We start from the raw sequence: 14,806 nt of genomic DNA on the forward strand, positions 1-14,806 counted from the left end.
CTTTAAAAGCCGAGTCTCTATACCGGTGGTCTAAACGTTTACGTGTCGAAGATAAATGTCTGCAATAAATATAATGCAGATCCGATTTGGTGACACCTGGCAGAAAATGAGAACATCGCCGTTTATACAAATAATACAAATTATAAATTATAATTTAACTTGTAAATAATATCCTTTGAAGAATCGAATTATCATTTATTTTACTCGGAATTCCTTTAATATATTTGTTATCAATACTACATTATTTATTGATAACAACAAACCCGTCAACAAATTTTTGCAATTTGTTGACTGGTCTTGAATAAATTACATTTGTAATATATTACGTCTTTCAAAAAAGAAGTTTATTATTAACATCGTTGATTTTTGTGATAATTATTCTAAGACACCACATCATTTGAAAGCATATTACAAAACTGTAATCTTATTCTTGGTTCATAAATACAAAGAAGTTAAAAATTAAAAATGCACAATGATAATTTGCTGACTGAAAAGAAAATATAACAGTATCGGTGATATTTAAATATTAACCAACATGATCATTTATATACTTCACGTTCAGAAGGTAAATTTAAAATTAATTGCGGTATAAGCCATGAGAACTTGTCTTGTTAGCATTTAAGTTGGGGTTTAAATATTTAAAAATAAGATTTCATTTATTAACTGCACATGTTTAATCTGGTTTTATATCTTAGACAATCAATTTTAAAGACGAATAGTTTTAGTTTTTTATATTAAATTAATATCGTCCATTAATATGAAGCAATATAATACTATACGTACTTTTTTGTCCATTTCTTCGATTATTTCTATATCAATTTCATGCTTAATCTATTGTGGAATGAGGCGGTTTAAAACGAATTTATGATAAACGCAATACATAATCATTATTAACTCATTTGCCGTTAGATTAATAATTACTAAAATTCTTTTGGACTAAATTGCGTCAACAATTCAATAACAATAATTAATTGTTATTATTTTGATAGAAATACTCACTTATCACAAATCGCATTCCACAATTTATCATCAGAAACATTTGCGAACGATTATTACCAAATGGGATTACGATAAGTGTTATTGAAGTAATTTAACGTATCACGAAAATGAAATATGATATTGAATAACGGTATCATTTATAAACATATTTAGTTTCATTGTTGAAATTATTTGTCACCGGTGTCTTATTTCTTGGGTAATCTTCAATCTGCTAAAGTGGTAGTATTCTAGTAAATCTCGATAACAAGTGGGCTATTATTGTTTAATAGTTGATTTTAGAATAATAGACATTTTTGCTGGTCTTATTAAACAAGCACAAATGTAATATGCTTGTAATATGCTATGTAGTATTGATAGCTTCGATGCTGTTGTTAGCAAAATCGTTTTGATAAACCAAAAATTAATTGTCGTTAGAAAAAATAATGGTGACTTATTTTTTTAAATATAAACTGATATATATTTCATTATCCTTTAAACAGATATATCTCCCATGACATCCCGCAACTTTCCACCATCATTCTGGAACAGTCAGTATCAACCGCCTCCCGTAACGCTAGCGCCCGCTTCCCATGGCGATTTGTACGCGGCGGCGGCCGCAGCCGAGGGTTACGCAGCTCACCACGCGGCGGCCGCGCACCATTTACAACAACCCGATCCTTGGACGCAACATTACACGGCAGCCGCCCAGTATCATCATCATCATCACCATCATCACCAGAGGGCGAGTGCGTTGCACGATTATCATCAAACGATGCAACAGCACCATCATATGGCTGGTGTGCAACATGCAGCTGTGCAGTATCCAGGGTTGCTGCTGCCGCAGAGGTTGCCGCAACAGTATGGTCATAGTTCGAGGTGAGAATTGAATTAGAGCGAGATTTGTTAAAATTGATATTTTTCTCTATTTTGAGTTTCACAGTTAGAATATTAATAATAATTGATCGTAGTCACCATCATCCCACTTCGCACTTCGTATTTTTTGTTTAGCGTAACTGTTTTTCCTTAACAATAACTAAAGTAATTATCAATATGCTTTCAAATGAATTTTTGTTCGCCTCACTATCGTATTAAAATCTTGGAATTTAATAATAATGAGCACTTTTAATGGGTGCGTTCTATTTATTTATATTTTTACACTCACTATAGTTATAAATTCCTCACCAGCATAACTAAAATTCCTTTATAAAATTTCCCAACAAAGTATTAAACCCGCAATAAAGTCATAACTACAATAAACTAGAATCATACCCATGCAATAAACTTGATTTCGAAAAATTTACATATAAATAATAAACTGAGTGAAAGAATTTATATGGCATAAGCTCCTGTGTGCGCAATGACATGACGATTTAATTAAATTTGTTCATCATCATGGAAATATGTCATGCATGAATTTTCATTTGCATTTATTTCATTTTCCATAGACATATTAATTTCTATCTAATAGGTATTTCATTACATGCAAATATATGTTAATAGAAGTTCTCAATTAAATTCTCATTTGTAGGGTTATTACTGATGCTTTTACATATAAAAAAATAGATTTACATGAAAAGCTAAATTACGTATATTTAACAGTATCATTAGTAAAAACATTATTTATAAATTATTTATACATTAATTAGTAATTAATAATACATTATTTATAGTAATTGAGAAATTTGATCCATTTAATTTATATATTGTGAGCATGAAAAGCAAATGGTTTCGTCATAATCTGGTGTTATTATGAGTTGCAAAGTTCTCAAAATTAGTTAACTATTCGGAAAAACATTTATTAATAAATTTCAAACAATCAGAAACGTGAATTGTTACTAATAACGAATCAATTTTAAGCTTAAGTAACATTATTGATTATGAAAATATAATTCTAGACTCCACGAACAAGCTAGTACACATGCGCATGCATTGGAAACAGCAGGCTACCCAGGTTATCCTACTATGGCTGGTGAGTTTATTAAATATTGAACTATAAGTTTAGCATAATTTTTTCTAAATAAATTCTGGAATTACTTCACAGTAATTAAGAGAAAATCATCAGTTCGAAAAACGTTAGTTGCTCATTTCAAATAAACTAGCCTACTGCTCTGCCTAAATGGCACTTAGATTAGGATTAGTCTAATTTTAGCAAAAACTTTATTGCTACAGCTAAATTTATTATAGTTTATATATAGAGCAATTTCCTAATCTAATCAGAACATTTTAGCATAATATCCACGCATATACCGTGTACATACACAATTGACCAAAATAGAGATGATGAAATATCGTGATTAAAGATAGTTAAGTAGTATCTTTGCTAAAAATCTTGATAAGTTGATGGCTAACGAAATGAAAGAATGCTGTTTCATATAATTAAAAAGATAAATGGTCGTGTATCTGCACACATTGTATGCGACAAGTTTTAATATACATTTAGATGTCCAATTGCATACCCTTATGAAAAAATGTTCTATGCTTTTATTGCGTTTTTATAAAAATTGACTTCATGAAATGGGCCTAAAAATAGACCTAAATATCGTCTGTTTTTTTTCATAAATTAGATTGGCTTTGGTTGAGTCGTTATACTTGCTAATACAGAACTTTATTCAGCTAGTGAGTGTTGCAGTTTGTAGATTTTTGCATCAAAATTTGAATTACACGATCAAACTTGATATCGTCGTATTATATGAAAACAAATCACAGTCGCCTTTGCATTTCTCAGACATGCTCATTAATTCGTTTGCGGGACGATACGACAATTAAGTGAATAATTAAACTATGTCGGTATGCGAAGATCGCCCAAAATTTGTCCGACGTTTTGTAACAAATACTTCTCCGTGCGCGAAACCAGAATTCATGTATATCGTTTTAATTGGCAGTCTCCAATTTACTTGAAATTAAGAAAATCTAAAAGCCTGTCGTGCGTATTGGAGCGCTTCGAGAAATAATGCATGCTTTTTATTTTATTTAATTTTCGGCTCTTAAAACCGGTTGATTTTTATAGTTTTTTAATTATTGCATGGTATGATAAGGTTTACGATAAAATCATTTTAATGATTTATAAATGATATCGGAGCCGGTGTGAAATCCTGTCGGCAATCAGATTTTTAAGTGAACCACAAATGGTTAAAAATAATTCAAGAAGGCATAAAAATGTTTTTTTTGTATGGTCCACGGCATATCAAGCAAGTCGGTTGATCGAAATCACTTTTAATGATTCTAAGTAGCCAACCGATAAAATAGAAATAGTATGAAATCGCTATGTTATGGTCCTATCTTCGTATGTTAGTAAAAACTGTCAAAAAGCTATGTATTTGCTGTGCGATCAGGCGTTTTATACATAAAACTTAACTTCACGTGTGTGTTTCAAGAATACATCAAAAAGAAGCACTTATAATGAAACTGTTACTTCACGTATGTGCGTTTCGTAGGTTAGATTAATGAAACTCCTGATAACACAGCAAATACATACGTTTTGACAGCTTTTACTACCAATAGGAAAATAGAAACGTAGCATAGCATTGCCATAACATATCTATTTTATCGGAGAATGGGACCTTAAATCTAATTTCATTACAAAAGAGCCCAAAAATAAATAATAAATGACAGATTTGAGATATCACTATTTTTGCGAAAAATATATATATATATATATATATATATATATATATATATATATATATATATATATAAATATAAATATATATTTTATTTCTTTTTCATAGCAAGCTATACAAAGTACATTCAGCTACATTTGTTACAGTTATATATTATTTGACTGCGTGAGAAGGATCGCTATCCTGCGATAGCGCCTTCATAGATGTTATGTTATATGGATAAAATTAGTTATAGCCAATCACGAATCAAAATTGGGATTTTTCGAATGTACAACTACAAAACCTCGTCCAAGATTCCATTATTTCTCTAGTAGATTACTGCACATACAGCCTTCGACTTTGACTGACTTACTCCTGTATGTTTTTCGTGCCGTGAGGTGTAATATAGTTTAGAGAAAGGATTGCCTGCCCGGGCGTGGTTATCCGGCGGACACGATGGCCCGCCATTGGTCGCGAGGGACCGCCGCGGATCGATGTTCCGCTCGGACGACGCCGACAAGGGAAACGACGATGGGGTAGTAGGTACGGAACTCGCCAATGTGTATGAGAGATGATCAAACTTTCTGTTAATTCTAAATAGAAAAGTTAACACTATTCCTACCGGGACCGGTCAAATGACCGTTTTTGATTTTTCGATTAGCATTTTTCACATCAACCGTAATTGAATCGTCATCAAACTTCATGACTTTTCCTAATATGTGAGTATGATACATTTTTCAATGTAAATTGTTTTTTCAATTTTTATTTTTGGAAAAAAAATTGTATACTGTCTTACCTACCGCGACCGGTCGTTTGACCGGTCGTACGAAAAACGATGTTCGAACGGCATTTTTTATAGTAATTGTTAAGAATATGATCGAACTTACAAGAAAATGCAAATTCAGAAGAATTTAGAGTGGTAAAAACTGCCTTCTGCAAATTTACATGCATTTTTTCCAATTCTGTATGCACGCTGCGCATATGAGGCAAGGAGTATAAATATTGCACTTCTACGGTATACAAAGTGGGTTTTTTAATTTTTGCTCAATGTCTATGTGTAGACAGATGATTTTATGAAGGAATCCAAACAGCAAATTGATAGGTTTTGATTTGAATCCAAAGGTTGGTTTAACTACATTGACAGCAATCGAAATTGTTGTAAAAGACCACGTATTACTATCGACAAACATATATTTTCAATAAAGGTAAGGTGTAAATTTATTCAACACATGTTCAATAATATTCAGGAAAACGTAGTATAAAATTTTAGTAACTATTCAATATACGATGTAAATATAATTATGCCCAGCAAATCGCACAAATGGGGTGTAAAATTTTGATAACCATCCAGTAACGTAGAAAACTGAGAATTTCTTTGGAGATTTATAGCCAATGAAACCGTATAAAAAAATTATATATTATCATCCTACGTATAGCTAAACTTTTAGTAAAACAAGAAACTGTGACGATAGGTACAATTGAAGCAATATAACAGTTACAAATACTGGTAGAACTAAAAATCATGGACTTCACTCAAATAATATTTACAATTTTGGAAGCTAAGAAAGAAGATTCTAGTTTTCACTTACATACACATAATGTTGAAAAAATTACACTAATACGGGAGTCAATTCACTTGGTATTAGCATCGTGTTTGGTATAGATTTCATTCATAAAGTAGTCAGAAATCATTCGGTAAAATATGAATTTTAGAGATAATTTATCAAGGATTTACATTATTTTGTATTTATTCAGGATAAATCCATTGTTTTCACATAAAGAAATTACGGGAAGACAATGTACAAGGCAGGAACTTTCTATTCCAATTAACTACCGTTATAGTTCCAACAAGAATTCAGAAGAAAATCAACTAAGTACAAATACAAAACAGATTTTTTTAAATATTCTACTTATTCCAATTCGCTAAAACTTTGGTGAAGCCATTCTTATAATTCAACCCATATGTAGTTTTTTCCCGTATAATTACAATCTGCTTGGAAAAGAATTCAGTAATTTTCGTGACTGGCAAGTTGCTCTTTTGAGAATTCTAGAGAAGTCTGAGGAAAGCAAGTCTTTCGCAAGTTGATTCAGATGGTTTTACAATCTTGTCTTGTACTTGGAAGTCTTGGTAGACCAGCCAATTTGGGACATACTTAGGTGTCTCTAGTATTATTTTAAAAATTTTATTTTGTGGCCTTTGCAAAATGTGTATGTTGGTTTAACTTGTCCATACGTATTTAATGATTTGATAGTCAACAATTCATTTTAGTTACAATTTTGATGGCTGATACCATAACAATCAGTCCTCGTCCCAGTCATTCACAGTTGTAAACAATTTAACCATTGTTCAGATCTGCAATAACCTTGCAATTGGTGTGTCAGACATTCAGAACCATCACGACATTCCTCTGGCAAGCTGTCATAGTCATCTTGTTCCAATAATAAGCCCGCCAAATATAAATAGCTTTGTATTAAATATAGAAGCAATAAAATTGACACTTAAATCGTTATAAAATGCTGAAAACGCCGCTGTATGAATAAAAAAAAACATTAGTTTTATTGTTCCTTGCTATTTAAATGAGTTGTGCTTGGAAAGATATACGAAGAGGATATTTTGTGATAGGTCTTTAAATTATATGTCTTATTTTCATAATAGCTGCCAAGAATAATAGAATAGTTATTAATCTTTTAAAGTAGAAAAAAACAAAATAATAAATGTCATCATTGGTCTCAAGAAATCACTGTATATTACCACAGTTTTATTATCTTTGAATCAATTAACTATAATGATTTTATTTAATAAACTGTCATTCACTTTTCTAATCTTGAAAAATTATTTATATAGTGTTTAATAAAAAAAACTATCTTATTTTCTATAATCGATAGTATGTTTCTGCGCAAGTCCTTGACAATTTAATGAAAATCCGCCATTCTCGAGAGTCAACCACCCTTGTATAACCACTACATACGTAAATTTGAATTGATATAATTGATCATAGAGACATAAGACACTTTAAAATAACAAACAAATTATTGTAATACAAAATATGCAGAAAGTAAACACTAAATATTATACACAGAGACACATTATAGGAATAATGCAAGAAAATTTAGATTGTAAAAGTACATTTACGAATGTTAATTTCAAATTCAATTTAAAAAAAATCATAATTAACAATTACGCCTGCGTGAATGTACTTCAACAGACTAAATGTTCTCTCAGTACCCCTTACATATATTCACATAATTTCAACTCCGTCTGTAATTTACAAACTTGAAAAGGAAAAGTTGTCTGTTCTACTTTTCTCCTCAATAAATGAACCCAAAAATAATTAAGAAAATATTAGAGTTTCGCTCTTGATAATAGGGTCGCAAGAGCTATATATTAAAAGCTCAGCGTGGGGCTTTTAACCCTAGTTCGAGTTCAACTTAAATATAAAATACTTGATGTCGGTGTAATTTGATTTTCAGAAGGATAGACATTTTGGACAGATTTTTGTCTTGTAAACATTTAAATGAATATAATAAATATTTAATGAATTGTATGAATAATTGTTGTCATTAAAGTTACTGCGCCAATGATATTGGAAAATATTAATTGAAACGACCAACGGAGTTAAGTAGCAGTAAACAATAAAAATAGATTAATAATAATCTCAATTATTATCTATTTTATACTTAACCAATTGCATATATGTTAATAACAGCTTGGTCATAACGATGTTAGAAAAAACAAAAAAAATATTTTTTAATTGAAAACATTAATAATTAATTTTTAAGAGTACAAGAGTATTTCAATTACTTATCTTGTGATTATCAGGTTTCATTATGAACAATATTTAGACATAAGTCTTAGTCACTAAATTACAAATCTCCATAGGGTCAACAGCAAGATATCAATATATCAATTTATTATGTAGTACGTAATTAATAAAACTTCAAATACAACCGGATCATGATAACAAAACTGGTACAAGTGTTCGACAAAAGATCCATGCCGTTCAACACGTGCAATTTTACGATCAAATAAAATCATTCATAATGCGACGGCGGACGGTTCCTCTCGCACCCTCGCCAAAAGCGCGAAAAGCTCGTGCTTAAAAAAACATCCCGGGCAATAAACAAACTAATAAAACGGTCCTCTCAGCACGCATGATTCGCAATGCACAGGTTACTGGAGTAGAGGGAGATGCTCAATCTTTGTAACATTGAAACTCAGATTAATTTAATAAATAAATTTTATTTTATTATTCAAATACTAAAAATTTGCAAAAAGTTTATTTCTTTTACTAAATTTAAATATATCTAAATTAGATATAAGTTTAATATATTAATAGAAAAATAAAAAAAAATCAATGTAATAAAGTTTTACGTGTCAAAAATAACAAAGTGTTCTAAACTCTTTAACTTGCTGCAATTATTTTTCTGACAAGATCATTATTCGAGTTTTTTAATAGTAAAGTTATTTAAATATACTTACAGTAATGCCTCTATTTTTCCAAGCAATGAAATTTTAGAATTATTAAATTATTATATATTTTAATTTCAAGTAAAAACTGTCATCACTACTACTTAATATCAAGTCGGATGAAGTGGATATCGAACCTAAAACCTGTGGTTGTTGTTACAAAAAAAATCCGCTTCATTTTATTATATTTATATCCACATAATTTAAACTACAACTTATATTTGTACTACAATTTAATATAATAAAACCATGTATTGCCAATTATAAAGTATGTTCAAACTGTAAACTACATTGCACAATTAATTAACTTCCCGCAGGGTAAGTTATTGTAATGGGCCAAAAATCGAAATTGAGAATTTTCACATTTCTCGACGTTCTGAAGGTTTCTGAACATTTTGGCATACCTCAGGAAAAATGGATGTGTGTGTGTATGTATGTATGGATACAAATTTCCAGTCACGTTTTCGGGCGCACGGATCAACCAATTTGAATGGTTCAAAAAACATTCGATTCCTATTGATAGGGAAAAGAGCTGATAAGTTTTTGGCAAAGGCAGGTCCAGCCGTTTTGGAGATACGGAGCAAAGAGTGCAGAAAATAGAAATCGAGTTTTTGAGAGAACGGAGTATCCGATTTGAATGATCTAGAAAACATTCAATTAGTAATGATTGGGAGAAAAGTTTATTAGTTTGGCAGGCCCAGCCATTTCGAAGATACGGAGCTAAATGTGTAAAAAATGGCAGTTTTTTTAAGAACTAAGCGTCCGATTTAAATGATTCAAAGAACTTTCTGCTTGTCTTAACAAAATAATTCATTTTGGAAAAAAAAAATTTTGTTTCAACTTTTTTTTTTCAAAACAAATTTTTTTTGTATATCGAAAATAATTCAGATTTTATTTTTAATTCTGACTATAGTTCTAATATACTTTAAACAAATATTTTCAACTTCGCAATTCAATTTATATAATTCTTATAAATATTAGACAATGTTAAAATATTAATAATAATCTATTTGAAAACATTCAGTATTCCTCGAACATTTTGTTACGGTACGGGAAGTTCCAGCAATTTGCCTTAAGGCACTATGCCATACACCCCACTAGTTAAGTTAAAAATTAGCAATTAAAGAAAGTAAAGATATTGGGACACATAATAACAGCTTGACTTTAAAATTTTGTGATTACTACTAGTAACTATTACCATCCACATTAATGTTGCCTAACACTAGATTTTGTTTTTTTATCAAGAATTATTTTATCGAAACTTGAGGCTAAAGTTTAGAATCCCTATCCACCAAGCACCTCTTCTCTCGGATCAAGTGTTGTGTGTTCATATATTACTCGAGCACACGACATTACAATTCAGCTAAGCACACGGTCCATTGCCCTTGTAACAGATATTAGAATTATTTGTCTAGAATCTACATTACTCACGGACTATTGACGGATGCAATAAGCATACGCGGTGATGTCGGGGATGTTTTAAATTAAATGTGGACCCTTCGTGTTTTTGTCAAAAGGGCTTTTGTCACAAGAAGGAGAACGCGACGCCGGATCATAGGTCGATAGGGTAGTTCGGTGTTTGATATGCAGGTGTACCCGGTTTGTTTGCGGATTTTGTTAATGCGAAATTTGTTAAATATTTAAGTGTGGTATAATGCACAAAATGGATAAATCAAACAGTATGAATTGCCAATAATAAAGATTTATTATAAATTAATTTTTATTAAAACGCTTGCCACCTTCATGAGTAGGGTAGGGCGGGGCTAGTTGAGCAAATTTTTACTTAAACGGATGTAGCTCCTCAATGAAAAGTCTCAATAAATTGCTATTGGATTTGTTGTTTATCGCTTAACAAAAGTGTTAATACTATTTTAGGTAGAAAGTAAAATTTAAAAGCTATAGCTGTTTAAATGCAAAAAGTTAATTATGCTCACTGTACCCCATAGGTGGGGCAAGTTGAGCACTAAGAAAGTATAATGAAATCATAGGTTCAATGTCGATTAGTGATGAAATAAAATAAGTTTTTAATAACCATTTCTATATTTATAGTATTTATTGACAGAGAAAACAAAACTTATAGTAATTTGCTTTGAATAATTAACGAAAAGTGGAATCAACAAAACAATATCGTATCTTAGGAATTATTTTACCATTGTATTCAGTATTTTTGTTTAAAATCATTATTTCTTTATATTATTACTCATTGACTTAGCTTAAATCTTAAAAATAATAATTAATTTCTGGAAGTTAATGGTAATTGTCTTAATGACGGAACAAGTTTAGCAACTATGCTCAACTAACCCCAACTCGGAATTTCAAAATAAAAGTGAGTTTATAAAAAAACCGTGAGAATTATACCCAGAATCTCTGCGCATATTAAAAGTACTATAATTATATGGAAGAATAACATTTACCTGATTAAAAATAAATAACATTTGACTAAACCAGACGAAAACTCGTGCTGAATTACTTTTTTACTTTTTGGTCTCAAAATAAACAAAACGCTCGTGAGCCTCACTCATTTGTCCAGCGGCCACTAGCGATCGCGGTATGTTTATTTCTCCCAAACCTCTATCTTTCCGCCATATAATGCCTAAACGGACAGTGAATAGTTTTCGAGATATTTCAATTGCTCAACTTGCCCCTATGCTCAACTAGCCCCGCTCTACCCTAAACCAAAGTTTTTATTGAAGCACGCATTTATAATATTTCATCGCAGTATTTATTCGGTTATGGCAATTTCAGTTTCATTTATTTTAACCTGAAGTCTACAAGACTTCAGGTTTGCTAAAAATCACACAATAACAAATACAACATTACGATTAATTAGTGTAGTATAAAATATATCGTCAAAAGTAGAATTTTTTGTTTTTGAATATGGTTATATGAAAACTAACATATTTGTTGAAATTTGTAAGTAATATTTGATTTTTTAGTTACAAATTTTTGGTCAGATACTTATCAAATATGATTAATATAATTAATAAAATAATTAATTTTTGATTTTTTGAATTTAATGATCTTCCCTTCTTGAATACTATAAGCAGTGTGATGGTACGTGACTATTTAGAGGTCAACCCAACTGTTTTCCTATCTATAATTAATTTATTTGCTTCATTATAATTTCTCTAAAATAATGAGCAACAATATTTTAAATCTTTAGTTTCATGTGAGAATTGAAATCACTACTGGTTGATATCGGGCTATTGTAAAAAGCAAGACTAAAGTTTTTGCCACAGAGCCCCGGGAAGGCTCAGTAGTATGAACAAACATATAAATGTAAATAAATAAAATAAATAAAATAAGTAAAAATAAATAAATAAAAAAATAAATGTAATAAATTGAATGTTAATTTTTTTTTTAATTATACTTTTAACAGCAATCAGAACCTTACGTTCTATGAGCTGTTGGGCTGAAACTTATCCTTCTTTCGTATTTTTTAGAAGGTAACCCAATGGTTAATCCATCCATATTTGATGATTTTGTTATTAGAATTAATCTAATAGGGCTGACATTTTATTGGTGCAGCAATGCCGGGCAAGGGCTATTTTCACTTGGAAACATATTGCTATCTATATTTCCAAGTGATAATCGTTGTCACTGCTGCCTGACAACAGGCTGCTCGAAGTGGGTATCGAACCCGGGACCTCTGAATCATGTCCCGTCGCTCTTAACCGCTTACCTACGGGCGAGCCCAAATGTTAATTTAAGTTAACTAACCAACTGACATGTTTATAGGTATCATTACAAAAATAGATATTGTTGACTAGATTCTAACGACAAATGGAATTGCTTATCTGTCCCTAATGATTTGTAAACAAAGCTATTAAACACCGCAAAACCGATTTGCTATAGATAGCTTCTAGATAAGTTAAAATGTAAACAGAGACACCCGTCTACGCTACTGGTTCCTAAGTTGCGGAAATAAAAGCACGATGTTTCCGCGTACTACGCGACCCTAAAGCGCACGTGTGCGCTATGATCTTCCCTTTACAGGACCACGCAAAAGGGTCCTGTGATCCTTTTGTTATGGATCATCTCTCATCCGAAAGGCAAAAGTCATTCAGACTAATAATTGTGGCGTGACAATGCGACAGGTCAAATTTATTTCGATCATGACTAATATCATAGTATTTATTAATATCTTTCAAGAGGATTAATGTAATAAAAGAACATATTGGGGATGTTGATATTAAAACCGCTTAAGGGGCATTAAAATTTTATCTACATTCGAAATTGTTGATTTATTGTTTTTTTTATAAAATTCAAATAAATTATATTTGAATGATAAAACTGTAAACACAGTTGTAATAGAATAAACTCTAGTTTTATTTTAACAAATTTATTTTTCTTTTACAGGACTCGAAGCCCAAGTGCAGGAAAGCTCTAAGGATTTATATTGGTTTTAATATTAAATGAAAAATCAAGACTCAAATAATTAAGAATAGAATAGAATGAAGAAGAATAATATTTAGTGTTAAATTTAATATAAGACAGTTATTAACAAACAGTTATATTGTGATAAATCTTGAGTACTAATACATATGTTATCATTGTTAATGAAAAGACATTGGTTAAACACAAAGTGTTATTTCTATTCTTAAACCAATAAACTTAATTATGCAGTTTGAAAAAAAAAACATGCAGTTTAAGTGCAGATAAAAAACTGTTATCCTTATTAAAGATTATAAAAATATGGGTAGCATGAACCAATTATTATGATATCTTTATAAGAAATCTTACAAGATATCAATATAAATATTGACTTATATTTCTATCGATGAAAAAACTCAAAATTATTTAATCCAAAAAAGATTGAACAATGAAAAAATTGCCCAAAAAGCATTTCTTACATTTTATGTATGCGAATCAACAATTGATATGTTCTTAAATTTGGGTATTAGCCCGTCATCTACTGATTTTTGCATCAAATTGTATCAAACACTGTTGACCACAAAATTGAAATAAATAAAATAATTAAATGAATATAATAATGTTTTTAAAATAGTAATGAATATAAAATACTGATGCCGCACCCTAATATTATATTTTGCATAGAAAAACAGAAATAATCACAAAACATTCAACAGAATGATGCATTTATCATGGAAATTTGAAAATCACTCTATTTATACTCTTTCAAAATATTCTGTAGTGATGTTATTGAATTTGACAATGACAGAAACGAGAGAATGCTTTTCTCAAAGTGTTCTTCAAAAGGTTTCTGAAGATTGTTCATTAATAGGCCACTATAAAACAATGTCCTCTCAATGTAATATAAACATATTAAAATTTTTCGATACTTTTTTGTTAACAGGTACGCATCAGTAAAATAAAATGGTGCGAATAAATAAGCATAACGTGCATAATTGATCTCTATAATATATAACTTTGTATAATATCTAGTCTGTAAACGTTAATTCAATATGCACAATGTACCAATGTAATAATAAATAATATATATCTAGCTGCATTGTAAAAATTTTGACTATCGCATGTGTAAAATAAATTCTTGTATATTAATTAAGTACATAATTGTACTACTTCAAACACTGAGTTAATTGCTAAGGGCAATTTGCTATATATTTGTGTATTATATTGTAATTTTAATAATTATTTATTAATGTGCAATACATATAATATTCAAGTTGATAAAACTGTGTTTATATTTTAAATAATATTGTTTAATTGAAAATTAATATATGAAAAAAAAAAACAATAAAAATTGGACTAAAATACTTTTATCATTTTATACAGCAAT

At 30.1% G+C, this 14,806-nt stretch overlaps 1 protein-coding gene across 1 annotated transcript in view; it reads left to right on the forward strand.

Moving 5' to 3' along the window:
* LOC113370793 (protein vestigial-like) overlaps nt 1-13,454 on the forward strand; it is a 30,585-nt gene extending 17,131 nt beyond the window's left edge. The window contains exons 4-6 of the mRNA XM_026611481.1: nt 1,479-1,854; nt 2,874-2,947; nt 13,405-13,454. Coding sequence (XP_026467266.1) covers nt 1,479-1,854; nt 2,874-2,947; nt 13,405-13,454 — 500 coding nt within the window. The remainder of the gene's footprint in view (nt 1-1,478; nt 1,855-2,873; nt 2,948-13,404) is intronic.
* The last annotated feature ends 1,352 nt before the right edge of the window (nt 13,455-14,806 follow it).

Source organism: Ctenocephalides felis, unplaced genomic scaffold (genome assembly GCF_003426905.1).
Source record: "Ctenocephalides felis isolate EL2017-DRISC unplaced genomic scaffold, ASM342690v1 CF-g0.4_SCAFFOLD_01492, whole genome shotgun sequence".
NCBI classification, from domain to species: Eukaryota; Metazoa; Arthropoda; class Insecta; order Siphonaptera; family Pulicidae; genus Ctenocephalides; species Ctenocephalides felis.